Source organism: Tyto alba, unplaced genomic scaffold (genome assembly GCF_018691265.1).
Source record: "Tyto alba isolate M040663 unplaced genomic scaffold, T.alba_DEE_v4.0 Super-Scaffold_21, whole genome shotgun sequence".
Taxonomy (NCBI): domain Eukaryota; kingdom Metazoa; phylum Chordata; class Aves; order Strigiformes; family Tytonidae; genus Tyto; species Tyto alba.
In genome coordinates this window covers 13187048-13207561 of record NW_024881295.1, presented here as the reverse complement: position 1 = coordinate 13207561, position 20514 = coordinate 13187048, and the positions used below count along the sequence as shown (strand labels likewise).

The 20514-nt window shown below is 34.7% G+C and overlaps 2 protein-coding genes across 2 annotated transcripts in view; one reads left to right on the top strand and one right to left on the bottom strand.

The window, feature by feature from the left end:
• The window catches only part of PLCZ1 (phospholipase C zeta 1), a 57406-nt gene extending 39619 nt beyond the window's left edge, over positions 1-17787 (bottom strand). The window contains exons 1-5 of the mRNA XM_032986411.2: positions 17774-17787; positions 17078-17201; positions 12986-13220; positions 1889-2090; positions 20-164 (exon numbers count right to left, since the gene is read on the bottom strand). Of these exons, the coding sequence (XP_032842302.1) occupies positions 20-164; positions 1889-2090; positions 12986-13220; positions 17078-17201; positions 17774-17787 (720 nt within the window). The remainder of the gene's footprint in view (positions 1-19; positions 165-1888; positions 2091-12985; positions 13221-17077; positions 17202-17773) is intronic.
• Positions 17786-18957, top strand: CAPZA3 (capping actin protein of muscle Z-line subunit alpha 3). Its single transcript, XM_032986320.2, is given in 3 exon segments — positions 17786-17941; positions 18048-18170; positions 18172-18957. Coding segments are annotated over 3 exon segments (1065 nt in total).
• The last annotated feature ends 1557 nt before the right edge of the window (positions 18958-20514 follow it).

Sequence of the window (20514 nt, the reverse complement as noted above, 5' to 3'; positions counted from 1 at the left end):
TTTATATATATATACATACCACAAATGCATATTTGTCTATCACTTGAATTACAGAATGAAATGGAATTTTGCTCGTTAAAGTGTGACCATGATAGACAACAGGTTCGTTGTTTGAGCCATCCCAGCAGTCAATTTCCAAACAACGACATCCTCTTAAGAGAGCACTTCAAAAGAACAAGAGAAATAATTTTACAGTCAAAAGAAATATACCACACTTTCTTGTATAAGTTGCTGTATTTTTGAATACAAGAACATTTAATAATTACAAAAAAACCCCTTCCTTTTTATCACAAAATAAAAGAAATCCTATAGAATTATTCAGATATGAGACAGAGCTATATTTTCTGTTTATCTTTGGCACATTATGTAATAAGCTTTATTAGAACATTAAGAAGTAAACTAGATTATCTGAATAACTTTCAATAAAAGACTAAAAATTAAGGTCAAACATATAAATAAAAGAATTTTTGAAAGATGGCAAATTGTTCCTTAAAATAGAAGAAGAAATGTTTGAAAGGGCCTTTTTTATTCCTATTCTAGGATTTGTATGCAACTTTGAGAATCATTATACTTAAAAATAACATCATTGCACTTACAGAAGCAGGTTGCTCTAAGTCTTTACATAATTCAGTTGTTCTCCCGCCGTATTATTTCCAAGAAGGAATGCTGAAGTTTCTTGGATGCCTTACATTTACTCTGTTTTAATTTTTAATATGTTAATGGCACCCTTTAAAGGTCTTAGGTTTCTAATATTTGGTTTGTTACTGGTTTAAACATTTCTTGTAGACTATTTTACCTAATTACCAATCTGTCTTTTACATGCTAACAATATCTCTAAGATGCTTGTAGCTTATTTTAGCATTTTATATTTTCCTTACACAAATAGTAGATAAAGAACAACAGAGGAGTTTTTATACCCTCTTTGCAATTACTTTAGCAATGCAGTATTAATGTCATATAATTTTAAATACAGTTAGAAATAAATTCACTAGTAGTTCTTCTGATGGTTGCAAGCCGTTATAGAATATCCAGAAAACAACCAAACCAAAAAAGTTCAGATAGATCATGGATCCAACTGCTTTCACGTCACTAAAGTAGTACAAAGTAATAGGAATGCTGGACATCTGTCTTCCGAATTCTTCACACTATCTGTCCCCCTCTGTATTGCCTTTGTTACAGAACCCATTTTCTCCTTCCCTGATCGTTTCTTCCAAATGTGTTTTGGCAATAAGGCATCCTGGTTTCTTTCTCCTTTTGGAGTCATATGCTGCACAGTCAAAGACAAAGTTTCTTCTCCCTCCTGGCTACTATAGTTCCTACATTTTTTATTGTTGTTTCCAAACTGACGGCACAGCAACATACACTGATTACAGATATCCTTGACATGCTCTGACATACTGTGCCACTACATCCTTTGTATATTGATCAAATTAGAGCTTGCCCAGGAATTTTATACTTTTTTCAGGGAGTTATTTATTTTTGCATGGCATGTTGAGATTAAAAACTGATTTAATCATATATTATGCAACATAGTATAGATTTCATTGCTGCGAGGTTCATAGTCTGTTTCCAGACTATGAACAGATGGTTGGCAAATATATTGAAAAGTGTACACACAAAATAAAATACCGGTCTCACATTTTCTACTTGTATCTGTGATGGTTTTGCTCCTTATTGCCAGAAAGGGTTATATGTGACTTAGTATTCTTTAAAAAAAAAACAAACCAAAACAAAACAAACAACAAACAAACAAACAAACAAAAAAAAACAAAACAAATAAAAAAAAAAAAAACAAAAACAAAAACAAAACAAACAAAAAAAAAAACAAAACCAAAAACAACAAAACAGAAAGTAATGTTTAAAATGTTAAAAAACAGTATCTAAATACCTGGTGTATCCCCATAAATGACTGGGCCCTATTAGTTGGTCAGATATCAAGTAGGTGTTGTGAGAAGATGAAATAAAATAGTCACATAATGGATGGTTCATATCTTGGTAGACAGTCCTGTGATCTTTTTTAAATACCGAACAGTCTTCTGAGCTCATGTACCTTATAAATCCTTCAAACGACATCTGCCTTCTTTTTCTCACTGAACAAAAAAGAAAGCAAAAAATTTCTGTTTTGAAGCTAAACTGATAGTTATATCTGTGTACTTTCCATAATTTTTAATAGCTAATTCTGAATATTGCTAAAGGTTATACAACATAGCACTTTACTGCAATTTTAAAATACATAACAAACAATATAAACACAAATGTCAGATGTGTGCAATTCTGAAGCTGAATTGCTGTGGTTCAAAATTATGAGAGGAAATAAATGTGTTCTGATATTTTTATTTCTCTATGGACACCAGTAAAAAGAGTTTGCAGTAGTCCTAATTAAAAACAAAAGGAAAATTTTTGTTGTTTAGCTTTGTAAAGTAACATGCTAGCCAATGCACAGAGAATTTTCTTTTCTCTTTAGAAAGAACTGGAATTGTTCTCCAAAATGTCAGTCGGAGACTGTCAAAATTATCTTGCGGAAACTATGATTCCTAGAACCAAATAACTTCCTCAGTGGTGGAAAATTCCAAATAAATACTGATGAAACAATCTTTAAATTAGAAGTACTTGAACTTAAAATAGCATTATAACAAAATAAATGACTGCCCAGAAAGATGAATTGCAAATCAAGCTTATTATATTACTGCATCTATAACAAAATGAGCTAATTGCCACTGTACCAGTGATAGTCATCCCATTTGTTTTGTTTTTAACTGATTTAATGACAAATAGATCCATTATACTGTCAAATGCTGGTCCAATGTCATGCTTTAAATGTAATAATTTTGCAAATGATATAATCTCAAAAGTCAGCTTTGCTTCAAAATATAACCTAGTTTGAATCAGTCAGGGATTTTGCCCAGTTCTGGCTCTAAAATAACCTTATTATTGTCACCATAGAAAGCTAGTGATAACTAAACAGTAAGTAATCCAAGATTACTTTCTGTTAATGATAACTTAAAGAGGTCAGTAAATACAAACTTTTTGGGGAAAAAAAAAAAAAAAACAACTAACCAACCAAATAAACAACAAAAAATAAAACAAAAAAAAATCACCAAACCCCAAAACACTTATTGACCTCATAATTCTCAACACAGCTAAAATAATCACAGTTTACAAGTTAGAACTGCAATTATCAATCAGCCAGAAGAATCACAAATTACAAGTTAGAATTGCAGTTATCAATTATCAATCTCCAATATGTATACAGACTGAAACTTTACTATCTGAATGAGTATTTATGAAAATCATTCTGATGTCAGTAACAGAAGGATAATAATTATTTCTAAATTACACATTTTTTTCAACTATGAAAATTTGCAATATTTTAAAATGCTAATCAGAAATAGAAAATAGTATGAAGGCCCTCCAAACACCATACTCACATACACTGTTGTCCTTAACCCTATAAATGTTATTCCTACAAGTAGCCTGACAAAGCTATTCTTAATGACTTCCATTGAGGAAGAATACACAGACATCCTAGTAATCCCATTTTAGCACCTAAGTAACCTTATTGTTAGAAAGTTCTCCATGTTATTTACTCTAAAAATTTCTTGCTGTCCAAAATATTTCTTCTGTTTTGTAGTATTCCTCTTTTACTCACAGTTTTAGACTATTACACTTCCCCTCACTCCACTCCTTTCCACAAGAAACAAATCAAATTCAGTGTGTCTTTCTGTTTAAATTAGGTTTTCTTAGACTTCTGATAATTTTCATTGTTCTTTTACAACGCTTTCCATCTGGTGAACTTCCTTCTTCACATTTGATGCCCTAAATGAAACAAAGTGCTTCTCCTTATTGAACTCCATTCTTCTCTTCAATATCATCAATTTGCCAAGATCACTTTGACTTCTAATCTTGTTCCCTATTATACTTGGAGTTCTGGTGTCGACTCTGAATTCAAGAAAATTAATTTCTATTTCATCATCCAGATTATCAATGACATAACTGAAGTCTGGATCCCAACACAATGCTCAGTGAAACTGTAGATTGATGTGGCCTTTCAGTTTGACTCTAAGTCATTGATGACTAACTTCTCAAAATAATTTTCTAATGACTTGCTTACGTACCAAGTAGTTATTTTGCTTGCTTCTTCAACTTGTTATTTAGAATGCAAGACAGTATTAAAAAATATGACTTTTTTTTTTTCCCATCCACCAATGCTGTTACTTTCTCATAGAAGAAAACTGGATACTATTTCTTCATGGAATGTCCTGACAAACTGTTACTCATCATCTTAGAGGTGATTACATATTCATTATTTGTTCAATTTTTTTTCTGGTAACTGACTGATGTCTAATTCCTTGGATGTTCCTTTTCTAAAATAAATGCTGCATTTGATCTCCCACCACCTTTCAATTCATCATCCATTCTTACATGTTTTCAAAGGTAACTTTTACTAGCCAAGCTTGACACAGTCAATTGCGAAGAACTAGGATTTGTCAACCTGTCTTCACTGATCTGATTAAGTCATTTAAGCATGTCCTATCCTGTTTTTTCCATATTTTTGACTGAGATCTTATTCTGGTCTGATTGTACTCAGGTAGGTCAACAAGAATTTCCTGGGTCTTTCTTTTAACTAACATTTGCAGAATGACTTATTGCTACACTGTTAACTCTTGAAAGTTGCATCTCATTTAGTATCTTGATTTTTTTAGTTTATCCACATGTAGATGTTATATTGTTTTATACTTCTAGCAATAGGATTAAGTTTCTAGTTTCTTGTCTTAAAAAGAGTTCTGAATTCTTTTACATGTTGCTCAAACTAGAAAAGATTAATCCTGTATGGTTTGTCAATAATTAATTACATTAATTGTAGGCATAATGCTTTGAAGAGAAGGCTTTTCATCAATAGTACCTGCTTTTCATTTCTGATTAATTTATTTTTCATGCTCTATATATTTCTCTGTGTAATTACAAGTTGGGCCATTAACATTTTTTATATATATATATATTTTTTTGTTTACTAACAATTCCTACATTTTTTTTTTTTACATTTATCCAAAGTTTTGCTTATTTTCTGAATTATTTTTGATGCTTTCCTGGCTGTTCTTGTCATTAATAAAAGATAACTACAGTGTTCTCAAGAAAAGAATTTATGTTTAGATAAATATGCTTATTATCATAAACTTCTAAAAGTGAAAACATTATAAAGTAAATTTTTCTAACTTTGTTAATCAACATGTAGCCTCTGACTTAGTAAAACATTCAGCTCATGCCTCTAATCAATGGACAAAAAATGTTTGTGTTTTTATATAGCTTATTACAGGCTCTTACATTATATTGGCTTATAAATTTTTTTCTCAGGGATCTGTAGTTGCTGTCCTTGAACCGGATGTAACTGAAGTCATCATTATGTTTCTGGAAAACTACCAAAACTCCAGGCAAGTTTGTAAATGATAAGACCTATCTGAAAAAAGGGAGTGGCTTTGCACTAACAATTCTAGTGGCATATGCAGTTCTGTCAATTAAGATATGCAAAAGAGCATCACGTGTACATAAATGGCATACCATCTGCTAAAATAAATTCTCAGATATCTGATATTCGGTTGAAGATACCGTAGGTTTGAGAGTCTAAGATAAAGATAAGCTTAATTTTTTTTTATTATTGTTACCATTCATTCACCCCTCTCTTATCAGTGGAGAAAACCTACTGGGTTTCTTTAGAATTCTCTCTTATCTTTGTCTGATGAAGATATCAAAGCCAGTTTGGAATGGAAGGGGGTGCTTTTTAATTTCTGAGGAATAACACAGTCATGTTATTTTCTGACCATTTACAAACATTTTCTGCTTCTACATTGAAAGAAATGTGTATTCGTGTCCATAACTACTCCACATCGAAAAGATACTTTCATCAAGCCCTCACATTTCTTTCCTAGAGGAACCTCAGTCTTTTTCTCCATGAGGATCTTTTAGCAGTAGTTAGTGTGCACACATATCCATTTGTTGAAGAAAGAAAAAGAGAAAGCAAGAACAGACTTCTGTCTTCTTGTAGCTTTTTGTTGTTTACAAAGTTCAGTGTTTGTTTCTTGCCTTCCTCTTTTGGATAGTCTAGAATAGAGTTTATTAATAATTTATATATATATATTTTTTTTTTTCCCAAAATATAACTTAAACCCATTTCTCCTCATTCTTCCAGTTATGGTAAATTCCAAACCTGCCATATATACAAATACTGACATATCAGAGAAGAATTATGGATATAACCTGAGTATTTGAAAGATTTGGATTACATTATGTGCCTATGCTTTTTAGAGTTTATTACATTCTGCTTTCTTACCTATCTTGGAACTTCTTAGAAAGTATTTTTCTTATAGAAAGAAAAAACAAAGGGACTAAGGCTTGTGGAGGATCCATGCTGAAGCAGACAAAACAAGCAAGAAGGAAGCCTTAGCAAAAGGAAAGTGTGACAGAAGTGGAGTGGCAGAAAGAAATCACCATGCATTGACCACAGCCTCTTGCAATGTCTGTTTCCTCACTGAAGGGACTGAATACAACCTCTAGCAATGACAAGGTGGGAAGAGACTTGTCTGGACTGAAGTGGAGACTAGGAAGTGGGGAGGAGAGGAGCCTTAACAGAAGTTGAGTGGGCCTGGGAAATGTGGAGAATGGTGTTTTTCCTGTTTTTAAATGTGAGTGTTCTCTGTTTCCTAATAGCCAAATTAGTAATGAAATGTTTATGTTACTTTGCCACTAGAGATATTGAAATGGGTACAGCTATGTGTGCTGGGAATTTTAGCCATGAACTCGTGAGAAATCTTTGCAATCAGAGTCAAGGATGTTACTTTATATTGGAAGGAGTAAGTCTCCAATAATTCTTAAAAGTATCAAATAATGATAACCTCAAGACACAAACATAATCAGATGGAATTTCATATTATGAAATTTGGTTATTTAATGTCAGACTAAAACATTTATGCTCTAACTGAAAAGTAAAGAAGACAGAAGTATTTCTTCGGCTAAAGAAAAAATACAGTTATTCCTTTTATACTTCGAGTTTATATTCTAGGGAGTCTATTTTCCACCTAACTCACACTTGTAACTAATACTGGTGCATATTGGAATAAAGTATCTGTCTGAGCTGCAATTTGTTTTTCTAAGGGCTTGTATCTCATAATCAATTTTCTTGAAAGCTTTTCCTAAAACTGGATATTTGCACACCATTTCACACATCTGAATTCTTGTGTCTCATAAATCCAGCTTCAGTCATTGTCTTAGTTGAGATTTTTAAGTCATCTTTCTTATTTCATATGATTTTTTATGAAATATGTGGGAATTTGGCAGAGGTATCTATTATATTTAGTTTGGTTTACTTTAGTCAATAGGATCAAAAGTTCTCTCCTACAAATGCATGATCTCCCTCTTGCTGTCTCACACATACATGCACATACAGCAAACAAGTTTAAAATAATGTATATCCTAGGAATAAACTGAGGATGGTTTATTGATTCACAAATACATTCTAGATTACTCAATTTCTTTATCTGACAGGTACACCAAGTTTATAATGTTATTTACAAAGTAAACAAGTTTTTCAAGACAGGATTATCTTTTTGACCTGTTTTTGTACTGACTAGATGGAAAATGCAGAGACAGGAGCAGAGTCATTTAATGGCACTACACTGTAAATAACGGTGGGATGCACCTTCCTCACTGTACCTCTAATCCTATCCATGCAAACACTAAACAATGAGCAACAGATTTTTTTTTTTAAAAAAAAAGAGAGAGATACCAAGCTTAAAAAAAATAAAGTACATTTGGTTGGCATGTTTTCTTTAATCTCATTTAATGACTCAAGACTTCTATTGAAAATTAATATTAAAATGGAGAGATAATCAAATGTTTGTGTAGAGCAAAGCTGACATTTGAATGTTAGTAAGAAACAACTGTCAGGTGTGAATCACATATTCACCACCTCTATGATCAACTCCACAAAATAGTTCATTCAGCCAAAAATGCAGGCTTTAGCACACATACACAGATGATATGTTGATGCAGCATTTTGCCATTAGACAATTAAATTGGAAGAGTAATTTATTCCATACTGTTCCTGAACTAGCTACAGACAGTAGTACCCTCAGAGAGTTAATTCAAATTATCTGGCTCAATAGCATTGAAAGGTCTTCCCTCTCTGCACACAAATATTAGGGATGCACTAAATGTTATAGACGGATTTATCAATGTTGTATATAAAATCCAGTCACTGTTTTCATCTTAATCTTGACATACTAGTGCTATCAAGTTTATCAGATAGTGGTTGTTACCATTAGCAAAACAGTCAATCAAGTGTCAAAATCTGCCCTTTCCTCCTTCTGAAATACACAGGACAAGGATAGCAGATGAGTCTAATAGATCATCCTGATGAAGAATATTCTATACCAAATTCAGAGTGACAGTTACACAAAGTGGTCTATCATAACACCATAAGAACCAACCATCATGTCAATCATAACTGGAACTTTCCAATAAATATGTTTGAGTGGAAGAACTAGTTCACTCAAAGGAGCAGGAACAATATCACTATTATTTCATTCAGTAAGATTATTTCCAATTACAAGACAAACAGTTTTATCGCAGATGAAGAAACAAGAATTTGGCTCAGCATCTGAAATTTAAACTAGACATTAAATTAAAACTATAGAAACTTTAGTTGATATTTAAAATGTGTTTTCTAACTAAAGATTCTTCATTGTTTAACCGCCTTATAGCTATTAAATTTCCCATCAAAATAGATAACCTGAAACAAAAGAAACCTTTTGAACTGGCAAGTTATTATATAATAAATTAGTAAACATATATGTTCTCAGAAAGGGTAGATATATTCAATAATGAATATTGTAGTAATGGCATAAGGCATCAAAGGTTTGTAGCTATTATGGGACAATGAGTGGCACTTAATGAAACACAAAATTTCTCATACTTCTTGCTGAAAGAGTGATTCAGTTTCTTTTCACCACAATGGGAATGATCAGCACAGATATTCCAGGGTTATTATCCCAAAGTAAAGATTTTCTCCTCCTTGATTTTATTTTTCTTAAACATTTTTCAATTCCACCCATTATAAAAGACTGGGAACCAAAGGAAACTAACAAAGTTAAACATCTGAGATTCATGTTCCACTGAACAAAGTAACAGCTTGCAATAAAATGCAGTCAGCTCTGATTTCCTTTTCTTATCTTAGTTGCAAATTTTGCCTCAAGTTATGTTCAGTGAAACTAAGCAGAAATGTTACACCACAACCTAAAGCAGCCTCCAGCAGCTGAAGAATATGCATATTACAGAAATTCAGCAGAAATATTACACCACAACTTGAAGCAGAAGAATATGCATACTACAGATTTAACAAACCTCCACTCATCTCAGAGTTCTCATGATTCAGAAGGGTGATCAGGCACCTATGAAGATTTTACATAGCACTTCTTCTGCAAGCACATCAAGGTGACATATAAGTCTTTGGATTTGTGGGGGAGGGTGTGTGCATGATCACTAAATGACTCAACTGGGAGAAGACACTAATGAGCAGACAAACAAAATGGCAGGTAAGAACCCTAAGAAAGATAAAAGCGGTTTGTAATAACCTACAGCAAGTTGAAGAACAGAATATATAGAAGGACAAGGGAAAAAGAAAAAAAATAACAGAGAAGAGAGTAGAGAAAGGAGAGCACATGAAAAACAAGGAAATTAAAATAAAGAAAATATATATATATAAAAAGTGAGACAAGGCTTTTAAAATAATAAATTTATGAGGTTTTTACATAATGGTTTCAGAATATTATTCTGATGACTTTAAATACTCAACAAAATATAACTGGAGCTTTTCCTTAAAAAAAAAATGGCAACCACACACAAACCCTTCCAGGATAGCTAATCAAAGATGAAATTATGAGCTCTGTAGGTATACCTGACTTAATAAGTAGAAGAACTAATTGATTAGAAAAATACTTTGTCTGCAAAGTGTTATTGAAATCTGTAAGAACACATCTTGAGCTCCAGATTCTAGGGTGAATTTCCAGTGCTAGCTGTTTAAGTATCTTCCTTCCACTGTAACAAGAACAATGTCATGGATTCAGTGAGACAGAGTAAAAGTTAAATAGCATAAAAAGGAAACTATTAAACTGCTAAAGTGTGGGCAGGTTACAAGGGAGGTATATAGAAACAGTGCTCAGACATGATGAAATGGTGTTCTGAAAGCCAAAACTCAATCACAATTGAAACTGGCAAGGGACATCAGTGGCAACGTGGAGCACTTCTACTGCTGCATTGGCTACAATTTTAAAAAGGAATAAATGGGCCTGCTGTTGAACAGGGCAAGTGGTTTAGTGACAGCAAAAACAGATAATGCTGAAGTACTCAGTGCTGTCTTTTTCTCAGCCTTCATCAACAAGGCATAGGCTTTGTGTCTACAGACAGGGTTCAGGGAGAAAAGAAACCACCAGCACATAGAGATTGAGATAAAAGAGAGATTACTAAGGAGAACTCAAGATATAAAAGTCCATGGGACTTAGTGAGATGCATCGGAGGGTGTTAAGAATGTTGGCTGATATTACTGCAAAGCCATTTCTTTATCATCTTTTGTAGGGTATAGAGATCAAGGGAGGCCCCCATGACTGGAGAGGAACAAATGTTGCACTCATTTTCGAAAAGGGTAGGGACTTTTTGCGCTCACATCCAGAAAGCCAACCATATCCTGTGCTGCATAGATAGCAGAGTGACCATCAGGCTGAGGAAGATGATTCTGCCTCCCTACTCCATGCTGGTGAGACCCCACCTGGAATACTGTGTTCAGCTCTGGAGTCCTCAGCACAGGAAAAACATGGACCTGTTGGAGTGGGTTCAGAGAAGGGTCACAAAAATCATCAGAGGGATGGAACACCTCACCCTGAGAGGACAGGCTGAGAGAGATTGGGTTATTCAGCCTGGAGTAGAGAAGGCTCCGGGGAGATGTTATTGTGGCATTTTAATGTTTAAAGGGGGCTTACAAGAAGGATAGGGAGAGACCTTTTAGTAGGGCCTGTAGAGATGGGACAAGGGGTAATGATTTTAAACTGAAAGAGGGTAGATTCAGACTAGATATATGGAAGAAATTTTTCATTATGAGGGTGATGAAACCCTCGAAGAGGTTAACCAGAGAGCTGGTAGATGTCTCATCCCTGGATAAATTCAAGGTCAGGTTGGATGGGGCTCTGAGCAACCTGCTGTAGTTGAAGATGTCCTTGCTCATTGCAGGAGTTTTGGATGAGATGACCTTTAAAGATGCCTTCCAACCCAAAATTTTCCATGGTTCTATGATGCTATGATTCAATTCAGTGAACTACAGGTTGGCCAGACTCACTTTCATCCCTGTGAAAATCATGGTACAAGACTCTTGGAAGCCAGTTCTGGGCATATAAAGGAGACTGTGGATCTATATCCTTAGGGGTTTTCAAGTTTTGACTGAAAAAAAAGCTCTGAGAAACCCATTCTGAATTTAATGTTAACTTTGTTTTGAGCAGAAGGCTGAAATAGCTGTCCTCCTGAGGTCCTTTCCCATCTGAATAGTTCCATAATTCTGTGACAGTAGACGTCTGCATTTAGAAACCTACTCTTAGAAACTGATCACAGAACAAAACAGAAATGGCATTTCAGCTCGAGAGATCATAATAATTAGTTATAGCTTTAACTCCAGTAGTGTGGATAATGACATCAATAGACGTATGATGGAACAGATTAATAATCAGACTCCATGCCTGCTGAATATGCTGAGGATCCACCATGTCTGCAAGATGGCTTCAATGCATCCCTGATATCATTACCAACCACATCCAGCTGAACAAAAACCAGTGTAACTAAGTTTTCAGTCTTTCTCAGTAAAGGAAAGGAGATATAACCTTCTCAATAGCTACATACTTAGAAGTTGTCTTCTGTGAAACCTGTTATTAGATTACTTCTACACTTAAACTTTCTGCCATATGACATTCAAATATAGTCATGCCAAGTGTAAAAAGTATGATTCATGGAGAGCATTCTATTAAAATTAATTGTAGGTTTAAGTAATACAAAATGGAAGTACAGTATCAAACTCCAATAGCATGTATCCTTTCCATTTGTAAGATAAACTTTAGGAAAATGCTCAACTACATCAACAACGTTGTAACAATTAACATGACCCCTAAGTAGGATGAAAACAATCTTGGTGTAAAATATATTTTGAAATGCAATGGGATTAAGTAAACTTTTTTTCACTTTATTGGGATTGTGAATCACAGTACTAAGTAGTTAAACCAAACTAAATTACATAACATTAAATTCTGAGATTTTCTAGTGTTCAAAAATACTGTCTTCAGTCTTCAATTTTAATACTGATTTTTTTTTTTTTAATAATAATTCATCCACTGTTACTGATTTGATTATAGTTGATTTGCTCTAAGAGAAATATCCTGTGCTGAACAGATCAGTTGCTAACAAAACACAATATCTATTTTTTTATCTTTGTAATCCAATATTTATATTCCTCTAATTAATTAGGCAAAACTGTTTTTGAACACTTAGCTAAACAAAAAAATTCAGTCTGGCTGCCTAACAATGGTCATTCACATGTTTCAGTGAGCTTTAAAAAGTTTTAGTGCAGTGTCTGTTGCAACAAGGAGTAACAATGACAGATCTAGTAAGTAATATAACATGCCATCACTAAGCAATATGCTGTGTACATTTATTGTGCTTTGTTAATGCTTTCTTGTATTATTACATTCACAATGTTTAAAGATCTGCTTTTCAAAAAATTAACATTTTGTACAAGTGCTTACAAAAGCTATTATATAACAGAAATAATTATAATTGCTTACATTAGTTTTCTTTAAAATGTTCAATTTGCATAGTCAGATGAGTATTCAAAAATATAAACACAGTCACTGGCAGAAGCACAATAAACAAGCTAGAAATCAAATACATAAACTATTCATACCTTCTTCAATGGGTTCATACTTCAGAATGATTTCTAAGGCAGTTGTTTCACAAGCTTCAGTTTCAAATTGTTCTTTTTTAAGAAAATCAATGAGCTCAGTGTCAGCTAGAATTTTGCAGTTTGGAGAATAAGCACGGAAAATTTCGTGAAATTCAGATCTGTGTACAAGAGTTCGATAAATTGCCCTGAAGTCTTCCATGTTAATCGTGTGTACCTTCCGTTTGTCAACCGTTTTCTGGAAAAAAAAAGATAAATCAAAACAGTCAAAACAAACATATGCAATGATACAAAGATACACATAAAACACTCTTAAAACCAATCATAAAAGAAGAAAACCTCACACAACAGTGACTACAATGCATTATCAAATTATATTATTCTACTTCTATATGCAATTTTCAGATTTGACTTTCTGTGTTAAAATTATTTTATACAAACTAAAATGTACCATATGACATAATTAACATCTAAGTAATTAAATATATTTCTATGTAACACATATGCAATATTAAAAAGAATTATATAAAACCTCTAAAATGTTATGCTATAAAATAAATCTGCAGCATAAAAATTATCAAATAGAAAATATATTTAATATAATACCTTTCCAACAGAAATTTAAACTATATTGTAAATGCTGTCAGTTAAATTTACATACAACATACAGCAAAGAGTAATCTAAGAAATTAAATAAGGATGACCAAATTATCATGAGATCCAAGTCTTTCAATACATCAGATAAGAAGCACTATTAAAGTTTGGAGACAAGATACTTTATTATAACCTATGACATCGTGTTCTATTCTTAACAAGCCAGAATGTTTAACTCAGATTAATTATTCACACTTTCAGAATTCTTAAACTGTAAGCTTGTTTTCATAGACCTTACAAAATGTTAGCACATTAATTAATCTTAGTTATAGTATAAAAGCCACTAGAAAAATCAAAAGGGCAAAAGAGTTTGAGTAGAATAATACTCTTTACCATTTCTACCATTTACATTTTTTTCAAACTTAACAATTTTATTTATCCTTTAAAATTTTCTACACAAAGTATGTAATTGTGCCAATGAAATATCAAAATTTCTAATATTTTAGCCTGTATTATTCTTAAAAGTTGCCAAATTAAGAGAAACTTTGGAACTTTACTGACAAAGTTACTCACAAAAATCAGAAATAAATGGGAATTCATTGCCTCATTGATTATCACTGTAAGCTGATCAAAATTCGTAACTGTTGGCTCCTTAAACTGAGACTACCAAAGAGGCTAAATCCTAGCATCTAATAACATGGCACCTACTCTGGTTAGTAGAGCTTCCCCAAAAGTGTCAATAGAGCTGAAATGGCTTACTTGAGCTCTGGCTGCTCTTTGATGAAGTTTTTTATCACTACTAAATTAGACTAGTTTTCAGGAGACACCATAAAAACTAAAAGCTCAATGATACATTACCAACTTCTTCCTATGCAGTACAGTTTCTACTAAGAGATGTCTTAATAAGTACAACAATAAAATACATGAGATAATCAAAACAATTACAAAAGTAAACTTCATGAGGAGTTCTAGCCAAAAATTTTACAAGTCAGTATTTAAGTATTTGCTTTGAGTTTGTGAAGGAGAATAGTAAGGAACATATTTAACAGAAATTGCCAGCGAGAAAACAATTCAGTACAAATGTTAATAATATGCATTTCATTACTGCTTGAGAAATCCCATGTCTAAGGTTGACATCCTCAATCTAATTTTTAACATCTTTAAGAAAACTGCAAATTTACTCATAACTGTTAAATAGAAAAAGAAAATACTAACTTATTTTCAAATTAAATAATCTATCAACACTCAAGAGACATTTACTTAAGTATTGGCACAAACAGAAGCTGGGCAAAAAAATTTAATTTTCTATCTCAGTTCCCTCTTGATGAAATACAAGCAATAATATTACACAGAAGAGCTTTTCAAAATAAAGTTATGAAAATCGTGTAGATATTAAAAAAAGAAAAGATTGTTATACAATTTTTGTTAGTAGATTTTTATTATTCTTTGCTAATATCAAATTTTTGCTATTCAGAAAAAGAAGTGTCTTGACAAAAACCTAGTCTTGAAAGGAATTATATTAAAATGTATTATTCCTTAAAAATCTTAATGTTTATAATTCTGATATTGCTCAGAGGAGCACTACAGTAAAATATATTCAGAGTAGATAAGAAAAAATCAGATTATTTTTTAAAAGCTATGTTTACTATAAAATTGATTTTGTCATGTATTACCATTCAATTAACTGTTGATGTGTAGTTACTGACAATGCCAGTAAGATTTCCTTCCAGACTGCTTTGCATTTTTACATATTGTTATACTGGTGAACAATTTGAGTCCCAAAACTACTGAATATACTCAATTCTCTCTGAAATAGCAAATACCACTTTAACAGTACTGCTACAAATAACTAGATCAGACTGTTGAGTATATTATATTGTTAAATATAACTAGTTCAGACTTGTTCTATGAAGGATACTTCCTCACATAATTACTTTCTTCTCTACCTACAATTGATCATCTCTCTCAAATTTCCATCATAAAGCGAAGTGGGTGGAAAACATAGGAAACAATGACAAAAATTTCAAGTTCTCATGAAATTCTCAAGGTTGGCAATTCTCTCAATGCAGTGCAAGTTCAAAAAACACAGACAGCTTCTTTAGCACGTGTTGTGTTCACACTGCCAGTTTTACCTTGGCTTGCCAAGGCAGAAAACAATGAGAGAGGAACAAGATAGACTTAGGAGAACTTAATGACTTCCCTCTGCCTGCCTGCTTGTCAGCATGTGACCTAAAAGTTTCTGACTTGCCATAATTAATTCTCCTCTGTTGAATGTGGACAGAATCATCCAGCTGGTTACAAAATTCTCAAAGAAATCACATATATATAGCCACTTGGCATCATTCTTTTAGGAAAACAGCTTTACCAAACAGCTAATCTTGTTTTAAAAAAATGAAGTAAAAGGAAAAATCATAGATCTTTTGAGTAATTACTAGAGGGGACCTGAAGAACATGAAAACCCAATATGTCCAAAGGCAGTCAATTTTGCAGTATTTGTTCACTGGATTTGCATCCACTTGATGTTAGTTTGCTTACCTACACTAAATTAACTTATTAGTAAGACCAATTTCTAACTGTATCATATAACCTTCGTAAGAATCTCTTAAACATTGCCCTATCTCAAGGACACATCCTTTCCTAGGGGTTAGAGTGCAATTCCCATCCATTTGGGCACACCTCTTAAGTAATTCAGAGGAGAGGTATAGTGAAAAAATGAATGAACAGGTGTGCTGGATCTATGTTGTCCTGAAGCCTGAGTAGATCAAACAACTCCATTTTGTCCTCATATTAGCAAAAGGATTTTTAGGAAGTCACTTTAATGGCTCTACCAGCATCAGACAGGCATGCCTGAGCTACTTAGCTTGATCACGGAGGCAGCTGGATGGGATGAAACCAGAATGTTTTAATTTTTCTGAAGTGGGGCTATGTTACAAAAAAGTTGGGAATCAAGACCTTCATAGTCTCCATCACTCTACACTATTTTGGTGTGGTGAAGAGATGGTGTTTCTTGGGTGTTGGTCTCTTCTCCCAAGGAACAAGTAATAGGACAAGAGGAAATGGCCTCAGGTTGCACCAGGGGAGAGTTAAATTGGATATTGGGAAAAAATTGCTTCACTGAAAGTGTTATAAGAATTAGAACAGACTGCCCAGGAAAGTGGTGGAGTCACCAGCCCTAGAGGTATTTAAAAGATGCATAGATGTGGTGCTTAGGGACATGGTTCAGTTGTGGACTTGGCAGTGTTAGGTTAATGGTTGGACTCAATGATCTTAAAGGTCTTTTCCAACCTAAATGATTCTATGATTCTAATGCAACCACTCAGTTATCTATTTCACATAGAAACAAAAGAACCTGGACGAGGCAAATTATTTGCTGAGTTTGCACACCCTACTAGCATGAAATTCATTTCTCAAAACATTAATTTTAAGAAGTCAGCAAATATAAGACACTTATGTAACTAGACTTCTAAACATATTTAATTGCTTAATCTACATATTCCTCACCTTGAAAACATGTTTTACATGTTCAAAATCAAAAGATATTTGCAGTTTTTCAAGCAGCTTCATTGTGCTATCTAAATCAATCTTCCCAGTCCTGAACTCATTCTGAATGATGGACAAAAACCACGTATAAGAGACCAGGTTAAGGAAACTTCTGGCCTATGTCATTGCCTTCTAATGAGGGGGGGAAGGAAAGAAGTCTAATATTTTTAAACCTAAAAAGTTTCCACTTTGTTTTTCTCATCCTTGTCTTCTAATTTCTGAGAATGAAGCAGGCTCTGAAGCACGCAGGAAGTCATTTTTGCTCTGCACCCAGAGACACTGATGGCAAAGGTGACAAAAAGGGCAAGAGAAAGAGAAGGGGAGAGCATGAAGGAAAACAAGGGGTAGTCAGGGTAAAGAACAGGGTGCAGTGAGAGGAGAGGAGGCTGGGGAGATTCAGCAGCTGTGGAGAATGGCAGGAAGAAGAGTACCAAGAACAAACCTCAGTGAGGTGAATGTGCCCAGCACTGCGCCCACCCAGCCAACCTCAGTTGGTCCCACAGGGACCAGGGGGTCCCATGCACACACGGGCCAGGCACAGGCCTGGGGACAAAGAGGCATGCAGGGGAGGTGACACAATGGCAGCTGTCTCAAGACAGGGAGAGGAGAGGAGGTAGAGCAGCAAAAGGAGGAGGAGGTAGAACAGAAGAAGGATATCTGTTCTCCTCCATGGTGGCTCTGCATCGCCTGCTCAGGTCTTTTCACTGCGGTGACATTGGCAGCGTTTGGCAGGACATCACCTCAGCTTGGTCTGGTTGCCGGTGGAGGCCTTTCCCTACCCTTGCCCCCAACCTTGGCCCCCACCAGCGCTGCCCCGGTGCCACTGTGAGGTCACAAACTGTGTGCCCTCAGCCCAGGCCCCTTCCCGCCACCATCTTGTGCCTTTCCCCTCCAGCACGAAGAGACCCATGTGCCCTCCCCTCACCTGCAGTCTCCTGCCCTTTGGATAGCCCTCACCCCCAGCACGTGCGCAAGGCAGGAGCTGCACAAGCTGGAGAAGGCATCTCTCGTTTGTGGCCGCCTGCGCCAGCCTCCTCCCAGGGACTTTGGCCAGAGTTGTCCAAGATCTCTCCGCTCTGGTCCAAGATGTCAAGGTGGTGAGGCAGAAGACTGCCCGCATGGAGACTTGTCACGAGAACAATTTCACCCCCAGCCAAATAAACAGGCACATTGTGCTACCAACCCCCTGGAACGACTTAGGGGGAAACAGCTGCTTTGACTGTCAGGACAAATTCTCTGTTGAGTTTGACCACCTGTGTGGGGTAACCAGCAAATCCCAGCTGCACAGTGTGATGCTAGATGAGAGGTAACTATGGCGAGAGGCCCTCCAGAAGGGCTTGAAGGCTTAAGTGAGCTGCCACTTTCCTCTAGGGAACTGCTGCATGTTCAAAAAAAGCCTGGGGAAGAGGCAGATGTTTATGGCCTGTATTGAGGCTCATCAGTACCAGCCTTAAAATCACTGGAACAGCCTTTTGAAGTCAGAATGGACTTTTTCACTGACTCCATTTACCACTCAGGTTACAGGGATATTTCTCCTCCAGATACATTACTTCAAAGATGACAACCTCTATGTACTTGTCAGCAAGTCTGTGAGTGAGACTCTAAATGTGATAGACCAAAGTCAGTTTGCCATAGATTTTGTGAAATTCATGAAAACTGAGGACACCAAGTTTCATATTGCCATTCTGGACAACATTCAGGCTTTGTCAGAGGATATATGGGGGAAAAAATCTGTGGAGGAAACTCCCTGTAACTGGAATAAACTATTGAATGATCAGCATCTGAACACCAATATCTCCAATACAGAAGTGTTTCCATGTTTTCTGAAACACACATTTTGATATGGTGGCCTAAACAAATAAAAAAGGAAGAAAAAGATGAAATGGGTGTTTTTAGTTGATTTATTTCTGAATTACTCACGAGAGTGCAGAAACTGTCATCAGTCAATCACCACCTTAAAAATAATTTAGGTCTGTAGTGACTGAAAGTAATCTACTGTTTGGGTTTGTTTTTTTTTTTTTCATGTATTTTTCAACTGCTTCTAGAGGTACTAGTAATGGTCAAAATGTCAAAGGCAGTACAGTGTTACAGGTGAGGCAGCAAGCATACTTTTACTTTCCTTTGTAATTTTACCTAATATTATATTTATATTTTAATTATACCTGCATGCTAATTTACAAAGCCTTATTGCAGAAGATGAAGTTGTAGTGTTGCAAGCATTTGAATGAAACTGAAATAGATTAAATAGTTCTTTTGATATATACTGAATTTCTTCAGATTTGCATTAACTAGAGCACATTTTTCATCAGGTTGTTCATCTTTATGGTCACTCAGTATGAAGATTCTGGGAGTGTTGTACTAATTTATGTGCAGAGAGGCGCTCATCATGCAGAGTTTCTTTCCCGCAAGCAGAAAGCAGACTGCTGCCCTTGTAACAATGTCCCTTGACAATGCTTTTTACAGATGCCCATTTATTACAGAATCTGCATCATGCACTTGAAGAGGAAGAATGATGAATCATGGAGAGCATATTCTGTGCTCCTTGGTTCTTCACAGAAAGCTGCATTACCTATGGGACATTCTCTTTTCACCCCACAGCTGCTACTGAGATGCATCCAGCACAAATCCAGCCCTTTTAGTGCCTATGTTGCTGCTGGAGTCCTTTTAGAAGGAACAACTGTCTTTGCATGGTATTTATTTGAATATGTGATTATTTCTTTATTGAAAATAAGAGTAATTTTATTAAAAATGTTATACAACCCAGGGCTGCTATAACGAAGATGGCCTGTTGTGAGTGTAGTTCATGTCTGCAGTACAGAATAGTAGATGATATTTTGGATATAAATTTAAGTGCTAACAGAAGCAGGGACATAACACTAGAAATTCTGGATTGTAAAAAAAGCACTTAATTCAAGCAAAATATTGAACATAAACTAACAATAAAGAAGAGAGGAAACAGTGGAAAAGACAAAGCAGTTAGATGACTTTCAGTTTCAACATTTATTCCACCAGATCAATCCCTTATGAGATGCAAATATATGACATTTTGCAATATACTGCTCTGTTCTGTAGAATTAACTTCTCTCTTCTTTATAATGCAGTTTCTATACAGCAAAACTGTAGCAAGGATTGCAATAATAAAAACATTTAATATTGTAGGATTAGATAGTCTTCCTATCTTCCCTATCAATCTACCTTTAAAAATGTACCATTTTTCTTTAATTTCCTATCTCTATAAAAGAGGGAATCTGTGATACCAGAGTCTGCAACAAAAGCTGATCAGAGGGATGGAGTTTGGGCAGAATAAACAATCTGATCTGGCTGAAAACCCTTACTCATTTTTTGTAAGGCCTGTGAAATTAAACTGGAAAAGGTAATTACAATATAGTCAATTTTCC